We start from the raw sequence: 19,063 nt of genomic DNA, 5'->3' as shown, positions 1-19,063 counted from the left end.
TGGCTCCGCCCCCCTCGATCCTATATAAGGCCGGGCCGGGGCTGGCGGAGGCGGTGCCCGAGTTCGAGTCCCACGTCCACTCCCTTCTGCTCCGCTCCCCGCCGAGGCGCCGCCCGCTCGGCCCCGCTCCGCCGGCGGCTCGGCCGGCCGCGGGTGAGTGAGGGAGGGAGGGAGGGCCGGGCCGGGGTCTCCGTCCCCGCCCGGGGGTGGGGGGGGCACAGGGGGGATTAGGGTTGGGGCCTGGGTCTGAGGGAGGGCGGTTGGTCGGGGCGGAGCGGAGCGGGGTCTCCGTGGGGCAGGTCTGAGCCTAAGGCCGGTGATGCCGTGGGGTAATGCCGGGAGCCCCATGGGGCAGGGCCGGTGTCCCCGAGCCCAGGGAAGGGAAGCTGTGTAGGGTGGCATGGGGAGAGGAGGCTGTGGGGGTTCCCGTGGGGCAGGATGAGGAGTGGGGCTGGGGCTGTCCCATCAGCCGGGCTCTGCTGGGACCCCCAGCCCTCGGGGACCGCCCGCCCCTCCCGGCCGCCCCGGTCCCGCCGCCTCGCTGGGGCTTGCGCGGCTGCCGGGCGCCGGGAATGCCTGACACGCAGCTTCCCCCGGCCCTCCCGAGCGGGGAACGGGCTGGTGTCGTCTTACACGCCTTATATAGCCCGCACCGGCCCGGGGAGAGCGGGGGCACGCTGGCCCCCGGCCCTGCAGCCTCTGCCGCGTCGCGACTGGGAACCCGCTGTCCCTAGTGAGGGGTGCAGAGGACACTGGGCCCCCGAAACTGGCCCTGTCCCCTGCCTGGCAGCGGCAGGAGGAAGGTCCTGGGGGGCTTTAGAGGGACCCGGGAGCTCCTTCCAGGTGAGGGTTGGCCCATCTGCCCGGAGCCTTGGCCGACTGACAGCTGTCAGCAGCCCTGGTGGGCACGGGAGCACAGGGATTCCCTCCCCGCCGCAGCCCCGCTCCGTGTGCGGAGATGGGCTCGCTCCCAGCCAGCATCTGCTCGGCCGGCTGCCGGAGCGCCAGCCTGGCTGCTCTGCCAGGCGCCTCAGGTGGCATCATGCAGTTCCTGCATGGTTGCTGCTAATTCACCTGGGAAAAATGCTTCTGGTTCCCATCCCGAACCTGCTGCTGCTTTTCTGTGGTCTGAAATGGTCTCAGCTTTCAGCAGCATGAGTTTTTGGGCTCCTGCAAGGGGCCCACAAGCTGTGGGTGGCAGTGGGGCTGTGCCTGGCTCCCTGGTGCCAAGCAGTGTTAGCCTGGGCTCCTCGGCTCCGACGCTGCTGGAGGAGATGCTGATGGATTTGGGGAGCGTCTCTAACCACAGTGTAGGATGGTCAGGGTGGAGCTAGTGCTGGAAATGTCACCTGTCTCCTCCTGCCCCATCCTGCTAGGCACTGGGCCCCCTCCTCGCCTGTTCTCCCTGCATTGTTTCCATGTACCCTCATGCCAGGATCACACCCTCTTCCCTTGCAGAGATGGGTGATATGGAGTCCTACAAGGTGATGCTGAATGGGCCGGCACCCTGGGGCTTCAGGCTGCAGGGAGGGAAGGATTTCAGCATGCCGCTCTCCATCTCCAGGGTAAGAGAAGCTGAGACCAACAACACCCATCCTTCTGCCACCTCCGCAAGTGGGAGCCACCACGGCTGTGTCTGTGTGGCTGAGGCAGAGCTGTGTGGGGGATATGGATGAGCTGGGGCCCCGGGAGCGCTGCATCCTGCCCCGTCTGGCTCTTGGAGCCTTATCAGCTGCGGTCTGGCACGGGGGTGTTCCGGGCAGGGGACCGCAGATGAAAAATGCTGCACAGCGTCTGCAGAGTCATTCTGGCTGCTTTTGGGGCAGGGGAGGCCCCTTCCGGAGCATGCCCGCTGCAGGGGGAGGGGAGCTGCTCTCACCGTCTCCGAGTGGCGGGTCTGGCTTCCCAGTCTGCACCACAACACCAGGCTCAGCTTCCCAGGACCTGACTTGTGCCCTCCCGCCTTCTCTCCTGCTGCGTGGCTCCCAGCGCCGCAGTTGAGCTGGCCCTGGAACGGGCAGGGAGGGGAGGAAGCCTGCGCTGCCTGCAGTGCTGCCTGCATTGGGATGTGGCTCTCTCCACAAAACCAGCTCATTTCTTCAGTGTAAGCAAGAGCCATTTGTGCTGCTGGCTGCTTGTGGCCGAGGCACCTGGTGTGAGCTGTGCTGGGTGTGATGCTCGCTCAGTCAGAGTGTGGCCCTTGGGCACGTCTGGGTCCCTGTCCCTGGGCAGCCTGGTCCCACGGGTGGGTGCTGGCTGTGGCTCTGGCCACACAATTGCCTTATAAGCCTTGGAATGCAATTGCATTGCCTGTGCTGCTGACGCTCGGGCAGCTGGCAGAGAGACCATTTCTTGAAGGACGGCTTTGCTTGTGGCACCGAGTGCTGCGTGGGGTCCTGCCCCCGGCACGAGCCCGGCACCGTGTGTCTGTCCGGGAAGGTGCGGGTCTCCGCAGCACCCCAGCGTGGAGCAGGGACCCTGAGGGCACTGTGCAAGGCTGGAGTCGCCAGCGCCGCTGCCCCAGGGCCTGCTGATCTCTGCCGAGCACACAGAGACGGCTTCATCGAGTTTATTCTCTAAAAAATGTTTCTCTTGGCTGCAAGCCAGTGCTTAACAAAGGGTCTGGTCGGATGGAGGAGCCTCCCAGGGCCTAGGGCAGGGGCCTTGTGTAGCAATGGCCATGCTGTGCAAGGAGCCCAGCACTGTCCTCGGGGCTTGGGCAACACTGCTGTCCTGAGCAGGGCAGGCAGGAGCAGCGAGGACATTCCCAGGGGGTGCAGCTGGCTTTGAGGGGCTCTCTAATGAGGCTGGGATGTGCGGCAGCCTGGTGTGTGCTTTGTTTCTTGGCTGTGTCCATCACCATGACACTGCTGGCCAGCTGCAAGACCACTTCAGATCAGTGGTCATGCAAAAGAGGTGCCGCCCTGGTCCTCTGCGCACACACCTCCTGTGGCAAGGGGCTCTGCTTGGGATCCTGACACCTCGGCCAGGTGGGGTGTGAGACCAAGAGCCTGAGCTGCTTGTGGTGGAGCTGGGGTAAGGGCTGGTGTCTGGGGAGCTGGATGCTGGGTGGTGCATCCCGGCGTCTGCCAACTGGGGAAGAGGACGGACCCTTGGTGCTGCAGGCGGGAAGGTGCTGGGGGATGCTGCCTGAGCTCTTGTTCAGGCACCTGACTCCCCTCCGTGCTGGGTGACTGTCTGGGGCGTCCAAGCCCTGGGCAGGGGCAGCCGGTGGGCACCTCGCTGGGTGCGGTGATGGAGGCGCAGGGAACAAAGAGCTGGCTGGGCGGAGAGGGGAGGAAGGAAGCCTTGGTTAGCGGGGCTGGGTGGGAAGCAGGAGGCCTGGCACTGCTGTGGCTCCCGGCACCTGCCGAAGGGGTTTCCTGGCATGCTGGTGCGGAGGGGGCAGGCCAGCACAGCTGGGCTGGGTGCGGTGGCGTGACACAGCCTGCTGTGCTCCCCCCTTCCCAGGCAGCCGGGTGAAAGCTTCTCCCAGCTCCCGCTCCTGCCTCCAAACCCACACAGCCGCCCTGCGCCTTCCCCAGCCCTCCAGGGCAGCAAGCCGGGGCTTGCAGCAGCATGGCCAGCAGCTGGCCGGCGCCACTTGCCGCCCAGGGCACCCTCCCATGCCGGACAGGAGGAATGGGTGCTGGGCAGCATGAGGACACCAAAGGGGGTACCCGTGTCCTCCTGGGGATGGCAGAGAGATGCAGGTGGAGACAGGGTGCGCCCAGCCCAGGCGTGGGGTTTGGCCTTGCGTGGGGGAGCACGGCTGTGGGCGAGCCGGGCCCTGCGCGCGGGTGAGGAGGAGCCAGGGCTCAGCGGCAGGGATTTTTCAGCCCTCTGATGGTGCTGGGAATCTGGCTCGCTCCTTTTATGTTCATGTCGAACAGGACTTGAGGAAATACTTGGTCCGGGTCCAAACGCCTCAAGTTCTTCCATGCTGAAGGAGCAGGAATGGCTGCAGTCTGCCCACGTCTGTCTGTCTGTCAGTGCCTGGGAGCTGCGTGTGGTGCTTGGGACCTTCATCTGTGCGTCCCCGGCGGGAGGGGAGGGCAGGGCAGCCTCTGCTTGCTGGCACAGGGCTGACGTGGAGCTGTGCTGGGGGCAAGATGCGTCTCCAGCACCGTGGCCGGGCAGGGGAGCCCGTGGCCGTGCTCCTGGCTGCCCCGGCGGGGCGAGGGCTGGGGGAGCAGTGTGGGTGGGGGCGGGTGTCTCCCTGCCCCGGGGGGATCCTGCTCCTCTGCGGGATGAGGTAACGTCTGTGCCTGCTGACACCGTAAGGGGAAGGGTTTGGGAGCGGGGGCAGCTGGGGAAGCGCTCGGAGATGCTCCCCCTGCGCACCCCAGGCGAAGGGCTGGAAATGCCTGTGGTTCTCAGCGAGACGTGGGCTGCCCTACAGCCCTGACTCACCCCAGGGCTGTGGGGACGGCTCCGAGGGGTGTCAGAGGCTGAGCCTCCTCGGCTGTTTGACATCGACAGGGCCCCGGTGCGCTGGTGGGGACTGCAGCCGTGCCACAGGGCAGGCGCTGGGCAGCGCTGAGCCCGCTGCTGCTCCCAGCTGATGTGCTGGGAAACCCAGGGTGACCCATGGGTCCCCACCTGCCCCTGGGTCAGGCCTGTGCGTGTGTCCTGTGCCAGGACGGGCCTCCATGAAGGGCCCTGGGCTCTGGCAGACCCCTGCCCTTGTGGGGATGGGGACGTCCCTCCGCTCCCACGTTGCCGCTCGGCCAGCCCGGCTCTCCCTGACTCTGTCTGTCCTGCAGCTGACGCCGGGCGGGAAGGCGGCCCAGGCCGGCGTGGGAGTGGGTGATTGGGTGCTGTACATCGATGGGGAGAACACCAGCTCCATGACGCACATCGAGGCCCAGAACAGGATCCGCGCCTGCGGGGACAGGCTCTGCCTCACCCTGAGCAGGTAGGGTTCGGGGGTCCTGCAGACCTGGGGTTGGAGCAGAGCCAGGGCCCTCTGCCCAGGGCCGTCTCCTTGCTCGGAGCCTTGCAGCCCCTGGCTGGGTCCAAGGGCTCTGCTTGGCTGGATGAGGCTTAGCCTGGCTGCCGGCTCTCACCTGCGAGCCACGAGGCAGTGCCAGCTGGCCATGGCTCCCCTCGGGCAGGTGCTGCATCCCTGGGCTACCAGCGTCTCGGTGGTGGCTGGACCAGTCCCAGCACCTGCCCAGCTATCTCCTCTCTTGCAGAGCCCAGAACCACCTGGGGAAGCCGCAGAAGGTACGTGTCGCTCCTGGCGCTGCAGCAGCAGCTCAGCCTTGTCTCAGGGGAGGGGAATCTCTGAGTGTAGACGGGCAAACAGACTTTGTTCCTGGGGCCCACAGGTTTCTGGGGGAGTGGGGTGTGTTTGGAGGGCTGGAAAACTCCCTGCTGGAGGAGCAGCTCTGACCTCCGGCACTGCAGGGGATCGGAGGGAGCAGGGTCTGCCAGCGGGTGGCCGGGCCCCCGCTGCAGCCTGTCTGTGTCCCACTGGTGCTGGGTGTGGGCAGGGGTGCAGAGGGGCTGATGCGGGGGGGAGGCTGAGCAGCTGCAGCACAGCCTGGGGCCCCGTGTTTGCCGGTGCTGGGAGTGCCCTGGCACAGGAAGGCAGGGCTGGGCCCAGTGACTGGTGGCTCCTGACCAGAAGCCACCTGCATGTGTTCAGCTTTGTACCGCGGGACAGTTGCGATCAGCGCGTGTGCATGCACTGCCCTGCCGTGGGCAGCAGTGAGTGTCTGGGGTACTGAGTAATCCTGCAACAACCCTTGGGCCGGGCTTGTGACCTACTGTTGCTGGGCTGGGTGCCCTGCAGAGAGGTGCCAGCCTGGCAGAGCCCGGTGTTCGAGGTGCATGTGCTGTCCAGCTTTCCTACCTGGCTGCCTGCTGCGCTGCCCCTTGCATGCTGCTTGACATGTGAGCCCGTGTCTGTGTGTTTTGTCTTGCTCAGGACTCACTCCCCTGCTCTGAACCCCTGAAATATAACTTCGCTCCCAGCACTGCCCTCAACAAAACAGCTCGGCCCTTTGGGGCCAGCTCACCTCCGAATCTACGGCCCGGGCTGGTGACGAAACCCGTGACGTACGCACCCCTGGCGCCTACCTGCACCCCCCAGCACAATGGGTATGTTGCTGTCCGTCCTGCTCCCTGAGGATCAGGGGAGCCCCACTGCCTGGCCCTGCTGCGCCCTGCATGCCAGGCACCCATGGGTGGGAGTGGGTGACAGTGCCCGTGCTGGGGTCCCCTGATGGCTGGTGCTGAGGTAGCACAACAGGACTGTCATGTGGGGACACACGGTCACGCACATGCTGGTCCCTTGCCTGGGGATGTGTCAGCCTGTGGGGAGCCCTGTGGGGCATGGCACGGCGGTCACAGCAGGACACTCGCTGGCGTCTGTGGTGGCAGGGAGGCGGTGACTGCGTTGTGGCCACCAGCCAGCACCTGTCCCACAGGTCCCCTGGCTGCCGGGCTGGGCCGGGTAAAGGGAAGCCCTGGAGCCCTGCACAGCACCGTCCTTGCCCTGCTCACGGGGAAGGAGCTCCCACCTCCGCAGGCTGCCCACCTGGCTGCTGCGTGTCGGTGGCCGCCAGTCCCTGCCTCTCCTGCCAGGAGCTGCTACAGTGCCCCAGCACTGGGTGGTGGGGAGGGGACACGGCCCTGGCTGCCCTGGGCACCCAGGTCTGTTCTGCGGGGCTGGGGGAGGCATGCTTTGGTCTGTCTGTGTATGCCCCTGCTGCCCAGTGTTCTCCCAGCCCTGGGCAAGCTGGCTGTGGGTCTCAGGGGCAGATGGACTGGTGCAGGCCATAGGAGAGCTCTAGAAACTTCTTGGGTGCTGTGGGTCTAATTTCGCCTTCCTTTTTCTTTCTTTCTCTCCTCCCTTTCTCTTTCCCTCTCCCCTACAGGTGCTGAGCCTTGACAAGTCAGTAAGCCTTTTGCCTGTTCTCTCTATCCTCCCTGCATGCCTCTTCCCTGCTAATGCCCCCTTCTCGGGGGCAGGGCCAGCCCAGGGACAGGCAGCACACCTGCCTGGGGGTCAGTCCTGGCAGCAGCTGCCCTGGCCTGGCCGGGAGCACTGCCTGTCTTGCTGGGGCCCTGGAGTGTCTTCATGGGTGGTCACTTCCCTCCTCCCTGAGATGTGGCTCGGCTGGGCAAGGGCTGCCAGGCTGTGCTGGGTACCCTGCCTGGTGCCAGGCAGGTGGGTGGCACTGCCACTGGCAACGTAGGTGTTCACTGGGCTCTCATGCAGCTTTAGTGCTGGTGATTTTTGACCTTATTCTTGCCCTATCATGTCCCCTCCTGACCTCTTGGGACAGTCTCAGACTGCCAGAAATGGATGGTCAGGCCTTAATGGGCCCTGCCTACATGGAGGAAGAGTATGGGCTGTGGGGAGAAAGGCAATATGTGGTATCTCAGGTACTGGTGTGCTGTGGGTTCTGTGCTTGAGAAGGTGTGGGGCAGCTCCCGGGAGGTGATGCTGTGGGGATCCGTCTGATTTGACAGATGACTCTGTCACTCATAGGCAGCCTCCACAGCCACTGGCATCCCCCAGCACCCCCACGTATGACCCTGTGAAGTTGCAGCTGATAGAGGACGCTGTGGACTGGCAGCCCCGCATCGGGAGAACCCAGTCACGCTCCTTCCACAAACTGGCCCGGCTGACGGGCACAGACAGCCGTAAGTTCCCGCAGGGCTCAGCGCTGCGTGGCTGCCCGGGGGTGCCCGGCTTTGCCAGGCTGAGTGGAGCTGGGTGAAGGCCCCGGTGCGTTGTGGCACTGGAGTGTTGGTTTTGACCATGTGTGTCCCATGCTCGAGTGTCTGAGCTGTTGGGAGCTGATTGGGACTGTGTGTGGGTCATGGTGGTGCCGCTGGGCTGGGCCGTGCTTGCCCCATAGCTGGGCAGGGCTGAGTGCTGGGGCAGGAGGGCTGTGGGAGGAGAGGTCAATTTTTCCTTCCTTTCCCATCCTGCTGTCTCTTGGCCATGGTTGCCACAGACTGACCCTGTCTCCTCATTTCTTTCCTGCTGCGCTCAGTGGAGGATCATGAGGATGAGCTTGTTTCAAAGCCCAGGTAAGGGGTGCGGGAGCAGCAGGAGCCATGGGGCTGCATGTCCTGGGCTCAGCCCATGAGACTGTTTTGCCCTCGCTGCTTGTGATGAGTCCAGGCAAGCTCTAAATCTTTTGCTTTTCTTCTCACCTCTCCTCCTCCTCCTCTGTCCTCCCTTTCTCTCTCTGTCCTGTCCCTGTCCCCAGAGCTGAGCTGTTGCTGCAGCCGCAGAGCTCCCACTGCGCTCACCCCGAGAGCGACTGCTCTGACCGTCACCTCGGGAGGGTCCTGCCCACCCCCTGCTGCCAGCCCAGCTGTCCCCAAATGGGGTGTCCGTGTGACAGATGTGCCGGGCAGGACCCGCTGGTCACTGCTGACACTGAGCTGGGGAGCGCAAGCTGCACCGTTGCTTCTTGAGCAAACGGGATGTGGAGGAGGCTGTGGGCACAGGCAGCACCTTGCTGGGGGTGTTGGGAGGTGCTGGGCAGTGCCTGGACCTGGGGCACGATGTCCCGTGAGCCTGGCGTGGGGCTACAGGCGGCCGGGCAGAGCTGGGTGAGTGTCGCTGGCTTCTCTGTGGGGCTGGGGGTGTGTACAGGTGGGTTGTCTCAGACATGGGTCACACACTTACTGTTGTGCCGCCGATTTTCTGACAATGCAGGGATGTCTGTAGACCTTTCACGGGCACGGTGGAACAGTGGTGAGTGCCAGGGTCTGGCAAGGGAGGTGGTGTGTGTGATGGCACGTTTGGAGTCACTGCCCTGCGCCGTGGTGCTGGGCAGGGAGCATGCAGGGTGCTGGCTGAGCACCTGCCCTGTGTCCCCCGCAGGCAGCCCTCGCAGCCGCCGGAGCCCCCCAGCACCCCCGTGTGCGACCCCGGGAAGCTGCGGCTGATGGAGGACGCTGTGGACTGGCAGCCCCGCACCGGGACCTCCCAGTCGCGCTCCTTCCGCAAACTGGCCCGGCTGACGGGCACAGACGGCAGTAAGTTCCCGCAGGGCTCAGCGCTGCGTGGCTGCCCGGGGGTGCCCGGCTTTGCTGGGCCGAGTGGAGCTGGATGAAGGCCGTGGTGCGTTGTGGCACTGGAGTGTTAGTTTGGGCTGCGGTGTCCTGTCCTGGTGTGTCTGACCCGTTGGAAGCTGCCAGGGCTGTGTGTGGGTCATGGTGGTGCCGCTGGGCTGGTCAGTGCTCTGCCCCATGGCTGGGTAGGGCTGAATTTTGGGGCAGGAGGGCTGTGGGAGGAGAGGTCGGTTTTTCCTTCCTTTCCCTTTCCTTCCTCTCCTTTTCTGCTTTCCATGGGTCTTGATTGCCACAGACTGACTCTCTCCTCATTTCTCTCCTGCTTTGCTCAGTGGAGGATCATGAGGATGAGCTTGTTTCAAAGCCCAGGTAAGAGGTGTGGGAGCAGCAGGAGCCATGGTCTGCATGTCCTGGGCTCAGCCCACGAGTCTCGTTTGCCCTCACTGCTTATGATGACTCCAGGCCAGCTCTTTGTCCTGTTGCTATTTTTTCTCTCTCCTCCTCCTCTGTCCTCCCTTTCTCTCTCTATCCTCTCCCTGTCCCCAGATCCGAACTGTTGGTGCAGCCACAGAGCCCAGTGATCGCTCAGCGACTGCTCTGACCGTCACCTCGGGAGGGTCCTGCCCAGCCCCCCGCTGCCAGCCCGGCTGTCCCCAAATTGGGTGTCCCTGTGATAGATGTGCCGGGCAGGACCCGCTGGTCACCGCTGGCACTGAGCTGGGGAGCGCAAGCTGCACTGTTGCTTCTTGAGCAAACGGGATGTGGAGGAGGCTGTGGGCACAGGCAGCACCTTGCTGGGGGTGTTGGGAGGTGCTGGGCAGTGCCTGGACCTGGGGCACGATGTCCCGTGAGCCTGGCGTGGGGCTACAGGCGGCCGGGCAGAGCTGGGTGAGTGTCGCTGGCTTCTTTGTGGGGCTGGGGGTGTGTACAGGTGGGTTGTCTCAGACATGGGTCACCCACTTACTGTTGTGCCGCCGTTTTTCCAACACCACAGGGATGCTCGTGGGTCTGTCGGGGGCACGGTGGAGCAGTGGTGAGTGCCAGGGTCTGGCAAGGGAGGTGGTGTGTGTGATGGCACGTTTGGAGTCACTGCCCTGCGCCGTGGTGCTGGGCAGGGAGCATGCAGGGTGCTGGCTGAGCACCTGCCCTGTGTCCCCCGCAGGCAGCCCTCGCAGCCGCCGGAGCCCCCCAGCACCCCCGTGTGCGACCCCGGGAAGCTGCGGCTGATGGAGGACGCTGTGGACTGGCAGCCCCGCACCGGGACCTCCCAGTCGCGCTCCTTTCGCAAACTGGCCCGGCTGACGGGCACAGACGGCAGTAAGTTCACGCAGGGCTCAGCGCTGCGTGGCTGCCCGGGGGTGCCCGGCTTTGCTGGGCCGAGTGGAGCTGGATGAAGGCCATGGTGCATTGTGGCACTGGAGTGTTAGTCTGGGCCGTGGTGTCCCGTCCTGATGTGTCTGAGCTGTTGGGAGCTTCCCAGGGCTGTGTGTGGGTCATGGTGGTGCCGCTGGGCTGGTCAGTGCTCTGCCCCATGGCTGGGCAGGGCTGAATTTTGGGGCAGGAGGGCTGTGGGAGGAGAGGTCGGTTTTTCCTTCCTTTCTCTTTCCTTTCTCTCCTTTCCTGCTTTCCATGGGCCTTGATTGCCAGAGACTGACTCTCTCCTCATTATTTTCCTGCTTTGCTCAGTGGAGGATCATGAGGATGAGCTTGTTTCAAAGCCCAGGTAAGGGGTGTGGGAGCAGCAGGAGCCATGGGGCTGCATGTCTAGACACGGGCTCATCCCACGGGTCTGCTTTGCCCTCACTGCTTATGATGACTCCAGGCCAGCTCTTTGTCCTGTTGTCCTCCCTTTCTCTCTCTGTCCTGTCCCTGTCCCCAGAGCTGAGCTGTTGCTGCAGCCGCAGAGCTCCCACTGCGCTCACCCCCCGATGGGCACGGCCAGCGCTCAGCGACTGCTCTGACCGTCACCTCGGGAGGGTCCTGCCCACCCCCGCTGCCAGCCCAGCTGTCCCCAAATGGGGTGTCCGTGTGACAGATGTGCCGGGCAGGACCCGATGGTCACCTCTGGCACTGAGCTGGGGAGCGCAAGCTGCACTGTTGCTTCTTGAGCAAACGGGATGTGGAGGAGGCTGTGGGCACTGGCAGCACCTTGCTGGGGGTGTTGGGAGGTGCTGGGCAGTGCCTGGACCTGGGGCACGATGTCCCGTGAGCCTGGCGTGGGGCTACAGGCGGCCGGGCAGAGCTGGGTGAGTGTCGCTGGCTTCTCTGTGGGGCTGGGGGTGTGTACAGGTGGGTTGTTTCAGACATGGGTCACCCACTTACTGTTGTGCCGCCGATTTTCTGACAATGCAGGGATGCCTGTAGACCTTTCGGGGGCACAGTGGAGCAGTGGTGAGTGCCAGGGTCTGGCAAGGGAGGTGGTGTGTGTCATGGCACGTTTGGAGTTGCTGCCCTGTGCCGTGGTGCTGGGCAGGGAGCATGCAGGGTGCTGGCTGAGCACCTGCCCTGTGTCCCCCGCAGGCAGCCCTCGCAGCCGCCGGAGCCCCCCAGCACCCCCGTGTGCGACCCCGGGAAGCTGCGGCTGATGGAGGACGCTGTGGACTGGCAGCCCCGCACCGGGACCTCCCAGTCGCGCTCCTTCCGCAAACTGGCCCGGCTGACGGGCACAGACGGCAGTAAGTTCCCGCAGGGCTCAGCGCTGCGTGGCTGCCCGGGGGTGCCCGGCTTTGCTGGACCGAGTGGAGCTGGATGAAGGCCGTGGTGCATTGTGACACTGGAGTGTTAGTTTGGGCCGTGGTGTCCCGTCCTGGTGTGTCTGAGCCGTTGGGATCTGCCAAGGCTGTGTGTGGGTCGTGGTGGTGCCGCTGGTCAGTGCTCTGCCCCATGGCCGGGCAGGGCTGAGTGTTGGGGCAGGAGGGCAGCGGGAGAAGTGGTCTGTGTTTGCTTCCTTTCCCTTTCCTTTCCTTCCTTTCCCCTCCTGCTTCCCATGGGCCTTGGTTGCCACAGACTGACCCTGTCTCCTTGTTTCTCTCCTGCTTTGCTCAGTGGAGGATCATGAGGATGAGCTTGTTTCAAAGCCCAGGTAAGAGGTGTGGGAGCAGCAGGAGCCATGGTCTGCATGTCCCGGGCTCAGCCCACGAGTCTCGTTTGCCCTCACTGCTTATGATGACTCCAGGCCAGCTCTTTGTCCTGTTGCTATTTTTTCTCTCTCTTCCTCCTCTGTCCTCCCTTTCTCTCTCTATCCTCTCCCTGTCCCCAGATCCAAACTGTTGGTGCAGCCACAGAGCCCAGCGATCGCTCAGCAACTGCTCTGACCGTCACCTCGGGAGGGTCCTGCCCAGCCCCCCGCTGCCAGCCCGGCTGTCCCCAAATGGGGTGTCCCTGTGACAGATGTGCCGGGCAGGACTCGCTGGTCACCGCTGACACTGAGCTGGGGAGCGCAAGCTGCACCGTTGCTTCTTGAGCAAACGGGATGTGGAGGAGGCTGTGGGCACTGGCAGCACCTTGCTGGGGGTGTTGGGAGGTGCTGGGCAGTGCCTGGACCTGGGGCACAATGTCCCGTGAGCCTGGCGTGGGGCTACAGGCGGCCGGGCAGAGCTGGGTGAGTGTCGCTGGCTTCTCTGTGGGGCTGGGGGTGTGTACAGGTGGGTTGTCTCAGACATGGGTCACACACTGACTTTTGCGCCGCCGTTTTTCCAACACCACAGGGATGCTCGTGGGTCTGTCGGGGGCACAGTGGAGCAGTGGTGAGTGCCAGGGTCTGGCAAGGCAGTTGGTGTGTGTGATGGCACGTTTGGAGTCACTGCCCTGTGCCGTGGTGCTGGGCAGGGAGCATGCAGGGTGCTGGCTGAGCACCTGCCCTGTGTCCCCCGCAGGCAGCCCTCGCAGCCGCCGGAGCCCCCAAGCACCCCCGTGTGCGACCCCGGGAAGCTGCGGCTGATGGAGGACGCTGTGGACTGGCAGCCCCGCACCGGGACCTCCCAGTCGCGCTCCTTCCGCAAACTGGCCCGGCTGACGGGCACAGACGGCAGTAAGTTCCCGCAGGGCTCAGCGCTGCGTGGCTGCCCGGGGGTGCCCGGCTTTGCTGGGCCGAGTGGAGCTGGATGAAGGCCGTGGTGCATTGTGACACTGGAGTGTTAGTTTGGGCCGTGGTGTCCCGTCCTGGTGTGTCTGAGCCGTTGGGAGCTTCCCAGGGCTGTGTGCGGGTCGTGGTGGTGCCGCTGGGCTGGTCAGTGCTCTGCCCCATGGCCGGGCAGGGCTGAGTGTTGGGGCAGGTGGAGAAGTCAGTTTTTCCTTTCCCTTTCCTGCTCTTTCTGGGTCTCAGTTGCTGCAGCCTGACTGACTTTCTCTCCTCATTTCTTTCCTGCTGCGCTCAGTGGAGGATCGTGATGATGTGTTTGTTAAAAAGCCCAGGTAAGCGGTGTGGGAGCAGCAGCAGGAGCCATGCATGGTGCTGCACGTCCCAGGCAGGACTCTGGGCACTGCTGGCTCTGAGCTGGGGATGTCAAGCTGTGCTGTGGTTTCCTGGACAAAGCGGGTGGGGGCAGCTGGTGGCATTGGGAAAACCTGGCTGTGGTTGTTGTGACATTTGGCAATACCTGCACATGGAGTGCGATGCCCCGTGAGCCTGTTGTGGGGGTGTGGGGCGGCCAGGAAGACCTGGGTGAGTGTCACCGCCTTGTCCATGAGTGTCAGGCCCTGTGTGGAGGCAGCAAAGGGACTCAGGACTGGGGGGATCATTCTGTGCCCTATGCAGCCAGGCAGGATTGTGCACAGCTCCTCTTTCGCCTTCACCTCCCCATGATGCTTCCTGCCCTCGCACTGTGACCACTGGGTCCCGTCTCTGCCCCATTTGCTCTGCCGCAAATAAATGCTCTGGTATTTGTAGGCGTCTCTTCCTCGCCTTTTCTGTGGAGAGGCATAGAGCCACCAGCTCTCCTTCCGTCCCTGTCCCTCTCTTGGGTGGGCCATGTGTCTCTGGCCCTGGCTTGCCCTGCCTGTTTCCACACCCGACGTGCCAGCAGCCTGCAGGGTGGGCACAGCCCTTGCCCCTGCCAGGTCCAGCCTGGCCCTGCCTACCTGGCAGGGATGGTAGAGCCCTGCCTGTCGGGCCCTGGGGTTCCCTCTGTGGGGTCAGGTCCAAGCCCCTCTGCACCCCAGTGGGGCTGGGGGCGACCATCATGTGAGCGGGCAGCCGGAGTCCCTGCTCAACCTGGAGCAGCGTAGAGCTGGGTGTGGGGCCCTGGCAGCCCTGTGCTCCCTCCCGCCACTCCCCACACCACTGCGATGGCTTCCAGAGACCCCTGGGCCACTGCGTCTCAGCAGGGCTGAAGGCGCTTGGCTTGTTCCCCCACCACCAACCCAGCTACTGGCTGGGCACGGGAGCTTGGCCAGCTCCTGCCTGCTTGTCGGGTGGGGGAACCCTTCCTGTGCCCACAGACCCGCTGGGCAGAGGAATCGAGTGGGGCAGACTGGATTAACTGCTTGTTCTGTAGCCAGGTCTCCGTGCTTGACCAATCCCCAGGAGCAGCAATGAAGACGGAGCCGGGACTGGGTGAGTAAACATTTCCTCTGGGCTCAGGGGGTGAGGTGCAGGGATGCCAAGGGATGTTGCTTGCCCAGCCCTGGGTGCTGGGAGGGGGCTGCCGAGGGCTCAGGTGCACTGTCCTGGAGACTTTCATGTGCGTGCAGCCCCCAGGACCCCCACCGCCACCCCTGGCCCTGCCAGCCGCCCACCCTGGGCTGTGGACCCTTCGTTCGCTGAGCGCTACGCACCAGACAAGACAAGCACGGTGGTGAGCAAGCACAGCCAGCCAGCCACGCCGACCCCCATGCAGAACCGCAGCTCCATCGTGCAGGCGGCGCAGCAGAGCCCCGAGGGGCCTGGACGCACACCCCTCTGCTACAAGTGCAACAAGGTCATCAGGTGAGCCCTGGCCACCGCTGCCACCGCGCCAGTGTCCTGGGCTCCAGCATGGCTGATGTGGCTCTGTCCTGCTGCAGGGGACGCTACCTCGTGGCTTTGGGACATTATTACCACCCCGAGGAGTTCATCTGCTGCCAGTGCAGGAAGGTGCTGGATGAGGGGGGCTTCTTCGAGGAGAAAGGCTCCATCTTCTGTCCCAAATGCTATGACACGCGCTATGCACCCAGCTGCGCCAAGTGCAAGAAGAAGATCACTGGGGTAAGTGTCCCTCTGCATGCTCCACACCTCCTGTCCCTGCTTACCTGCTGGTCCACAGCTCTGTCCCTTCCCATCCTATTCTAATCCCCAGGGATCCCTTGTCCCTTTCTGCCCTGGGAGGAGGGAGTTCCCCGTGGTCCAGGGCAGTCCTGCCGCTGGCTGACAGCAGTTCCCCTCCAGGAGGTGATGCATGCGCTGAAGATGACCTGGCACGTGCAGTGCTTCACCTGTGCTGCCTGCAAAACTCCCATCCGCAACCGTGCCTTCTACATGGAGGAGGGACAGCCCTACTGTGAGAGAGGTAGGACCTGATAGCCCCATGTGCCACCCTACATGGCCCTGGGGGCACCAGGAACTGTTTGGGTTCAACATGTGACCATGGGAGTGGGGGGCGAGTGGCCCAGTGATGTGGGACTCCTCCCAGGCCATGGGGAAGGCAGGGACCCCCCTCCTGTAGCCCAGAGCCCTCCATCCTGGTCCTCTCTGGCTGCTGGGTAGTGCCATCATTCCTGTGTTACCATGGTGATGATGGAGGATGTACATCAAAGGCGAGTGCTGCATCCTGGGAGATGAGGTTTGCCTCCTCCCTGCGGCCTGGTGGCAACCAGGGCCACTGTGTACAGCACAGGCATCTCGTCCAGGTGTCTTGGACATTGTCCCCCTGGGGCTGGCAGTGAGTTGTCCCCAGGCTGTCCCTGTGGGATCTTGGCTGTGCTGCAGCCCAGCTCGCCTGAGACAAGGGGCTGCAGTGCTGGGGAATGCTGACCCGTGCTCTGCCTCTTCTTGCAGACTATGAGAAGATGTTTGGTACCAAGTGCCGTGGCTGCGACTTCAAGATTGATGCTGGGGACCGGTTCCTGGAGGCGCTGGGGTTCAGCTGGCATGACACTTGCTTCGTCTGTGCGGTGAGCCCTGTGCCTTCCTCCCTGGCTTCTGGTGGTGCCGTGGCTCTCCCCAGCAGTCATTCCCTGCATGGGGTGCACCATCAGCGCAGGGTCCCTGCTGCTATGTGGTTTTCCCCACTTGTCTCTATGCTGGTGGCTCGGGCCCCTGCTCTGAGCATGCTGCTCCTTGGCATCTGTGTGATGCTGGTGTTGAGCCCTGAGTCGTGCTGGGGGGACCTTGGGTCTGGCTCAGCCCCCCTGACCTGACCGCCTGCACTCTCCTCCCCAGATCTGCCAGACCAACCTGGAAGGGAAGACATTCTACTCCAAGAAGGACAAGCCGCTCTGCAAGAGCCACGCTTTCTCCCACGTGTGAGGGGCAGGAGTTCAGCTGTGCCCACGCGTGCCCCTGGCCCTGCATGCTCCTTTCCCCCCACCTGCTGCCCCTAGGGAGCCAGGCTGGGCCTTCACCCCTTCCCCTTGCTCCTGCCTCTCTCCTTGCAGCTTCTGGCCTGGCTCCAGCCTGGGTGGCTTCTTCTGTGCCCACTAACTGGCCCTAGGAGCCCTAGGGAAGGTCTCCTGCCCCCAAGCCATGCAGCATGGTGGCTGCAGCTGTGCAGAGGCTGGAGTCGGGGAGGGTCAGTCACAGCAGGGCTGCTCCCTTGCTCGGCTGGGGCCCAGCTGCCTGGCAGCTCAGTGTCAGGGCAGGAATGCTCCTGACATGTCCATGAACATGTGAGGACCAGCCCCCCGGCCCCCTTCCAAACTCTCCCCCACCTTCCCCGCTGCCTGCTTAGTGTGTGGGGCTGGAGACCCAGCCCTGCCCGCAGCAACCGCCCAGCCATCCTGCAAATTGCTATGGTGGCTTCCTACCCCGGCTGTGTGTCAGGTGAGGTCTGTGCCCTGTGTCCCCCCACCCAGCCGGCCTGCTGCTCTTCTGGGGCTGGCGTGCAGCAGCACCCCCAGCCCGCCCGTGCTGGGGAGCAGGGCAGCATGTGCTGATGGCAGCCGGCCAGCAGGCTCCCGCGAGGCTTGGGAACAGCTTCCTACCAAAGAGCGCCTGCCACCACCGTCCCGGGCCTGTAAATTCCTCTCCCAAACCCACACTCTCCAGTCAGGCTGCCGCTGATGGAGCCACGGTGCTTTTAGTGCCTTTAATAAACACTTCTCTGCAAGTGCCGGCTGTGTCAAAGCCTGCGGTTTCACCGAGCGAGGTGCGGCCAGCTGTGAAGGTCATGCTCAGCCCTTGCCCTACTCGCCTGTGGGGCCTGACTCAGCTCCTTCCAGCTTCCTAGGGGGAGTCTTCGCCTTGGATTTCTCCTCCTCTGCCTGTGTCAGCCTGGGCTGGACCCCTCATGTCAGCTGGGTCTCTCTTTGTAGCAGGCAGGACCACTAACAGGGGTGGTAATTAATCTGGGGAGCAAAGCTGCAACAAGGGGAAATGGGACAAATACCTGACCCCGGAGGGAGGTCCCTGTTGAGCCAGTGGTGTCCCCTTGTCCCTGCTGTGCCCTGGCCCCAAGTCCTGCGCAGAGGACAAGAAGTCATGGGGCACGTGTGGGCCACGTGCACCAGCTCTGGGCGCATTCTGGTGTAGAGCAGCCAAGCGTTTGCTCATGCGATGCAGCTGCTGTCCCAAAGGACGGGTGTGAGGCCGCGCCGGCACCTCCAGCTGGAATGGGCTCCAGGGCAGCGGGTGTGGGAAGAGCCACTCCTCCTGCTCTGGCAGCTGGAACGGTCATTAATAATTGCAGCTCTTACTGCGATGAGCAATTGTAAGGAAAATTGTCTTGTCTACTGGAAGGTTCTGCCGGGGGCAGGAGCTGGCTGTGGGAAGCCAAATGCCTCCCAGCATCACCCAGAGCTGGCCTGTGGTGTGTTGCCCTGTCTCCCTGGTGCCAGCGCAGAGGTGTAAAACCCCATGAAAGATGGAGAAGGGAAAGTGGGAATGGTGGAGGCAGGCCAGGGCTGGGACACACGCAGGCAGTGGGGTGGTCACACCAAGGAGGAGCAGGACACGGCTGTGAAAAGGGGCAGAAACAGCCAGCACCTGTCTGGCAGGGCTGGCACAAGCAGGGGTGTGCATAGTGCCCAAGCGTGAGTCCTGACTGCAGCCAAGGTCAAGGGAAAGTGAGGAGACTGCGGCCCCACGTGAGCGGCCACCGAGCCAGGCCTGTCTGAGCCGGGACAGCAACCCATGAGCGGAGGGCAGGGAAGGGGCAGGGGAAGGCAGCTGTGTGGGACGGAGCCTGCTGGGGTAGCACAGCTTGAGAACAGGTTGTGCCAGCCCCCGGGGTACTCCGACTTGGAGCGGGGCCAGGGCAGAGCTGCGGTGCCACAGCCGCCTGCCTCTCCCCGAGGGAGAGCCGAGCGTCTCCCCCGCGCTGCTGTGCGGCTCAGCCACCGCGGGCTCGGCCCCTGCTGCTTGGTGCCCTGTTGCCTCTGGTCCCTACTGATGGTGCCTCTACCACCCACGGTGCCTCTGTGCTTTGCGAGAGCAGCTCTTGCCCACCAGCTCTGCACACCATGTGAGGAGCTTGTGCACAGGCAGCGGAAGGAGGGTCTCGGGTGGGCTGCGGAGGTGGAGCCTGGGGAGGGGCTGCGGCCGCCCCGCTCTGAGAACAAAGCCCGGCGGCGGCAGCGGGCTGGGGGCTCCCACCACATCCACCCCCAAGGACAGCTGGGCCGCCCGCGGGGTGCCTGCCACAGCCCCGGCCCCTCGCTGGCCCCGGCAGCTGCTCCACAGCTGCTCACAAACTCTTGCAGGCTCTTAGGGCGGTTCCAGCCCTGGCCTGGCTGGGAAACGCTGGTGTGAGGAGGGTGTGCAGGCGTGGGGGAAACAGGCAGCACAGGCAGGGCCTGCAGCACCCTGTTCCACATCCCGCCGAGCCTGGGGGGGCTGCTCTGAAGGGCTTGGTTTGGGGAAGGGTCACAGCAGCATCAGCCC

The 19,063-nt window shown here is 64.1% G+C and overlaps 1 protein-coding gene across 12 annotated transcripts; it reads left to right on the top strand.

The window, feature by feature from the left end:
* Positions 1-68: 68 nt before the first annotated feature.
* PDLIM7 (PDZ and LIM domain 7) lies at positions 69-16,626 on the top strand. 12 transcript variants are annotated; one of them, XM_082063307.1, is made up of 21 exons: positions 7,528-7,659; positions 8,016-8,052; positions 8,235-8,583; positions 8,690-8,728; positions 8,858-9,012; positions 9,381-9,417; positions 10,043-10,081; positions 10,211-10,365; positions 10,735-10,771; positions 11,401-11,439; positions 11,569-11,723; positions 12,094-12,130; positions 12,756-12,794; positions 12,924-13,078; positions 13,425-13,461; positions 14,544-14,602; positions 14,740-14,974; positions 15,052-15,232; positions 15,413-15,533; positions 16,022-16,137; positions 16,406-16,626. In XM_082063307.1, exons 2-21 carry the CDS (start codon positions 8,025-8,027, stop codon positions 16,490-16,492), a joined length of 2,100 nt encoding a protein of 699 aa, XP_081919433.1. In that variant the 5' UTR covers positions 7,528-7,659; positions 8,016-8,024; the 3' UTR covers positions 16,493-16,626. The 12 variants fall into 12 exon arrangements, 11 of the variants coding, with proteins under 11 accessions (XP_081919434.1, XP_081919436.1, XP_081919442.1 ...); XR_014185190.1 differs by lacking the exons at positions 15,413-15,533; positions 16,022-16,137; positions 16,406-16,626 and having other exon boundaries at positions 7,521-7,659; positions 14,747-14,974; positions 15,052-15,191; XM_082063312.1 differs by lacking the exons at positions 12,756-12,794; positions 12,924-13,078; positions 13,425-13,461 and having other exon boundaries at positions 7,531-7,659.
* Positions 16,627-19,063: the final 2,437 nt, after the last annotated feature.

The sequence above is a fragment of the Streptopelia decaocto genome (genome assembly GCF_964273445.1).
Source record: "Streptopelia decaocto genome assembly, chromosome: 12".
NCBI classification, from domain to species: domain Eukaryota; kingdom Metazoa; phylum Chordata; class Aves; order Columbiformes; family Columbidae; genus Streptopelia; species Streptopelia decaocto.
The sequence above is the reverse complement of the archived record's forward strand: the minus strand, read 5'-3'. Positions and strand labels throughout refer to the sequence as shown.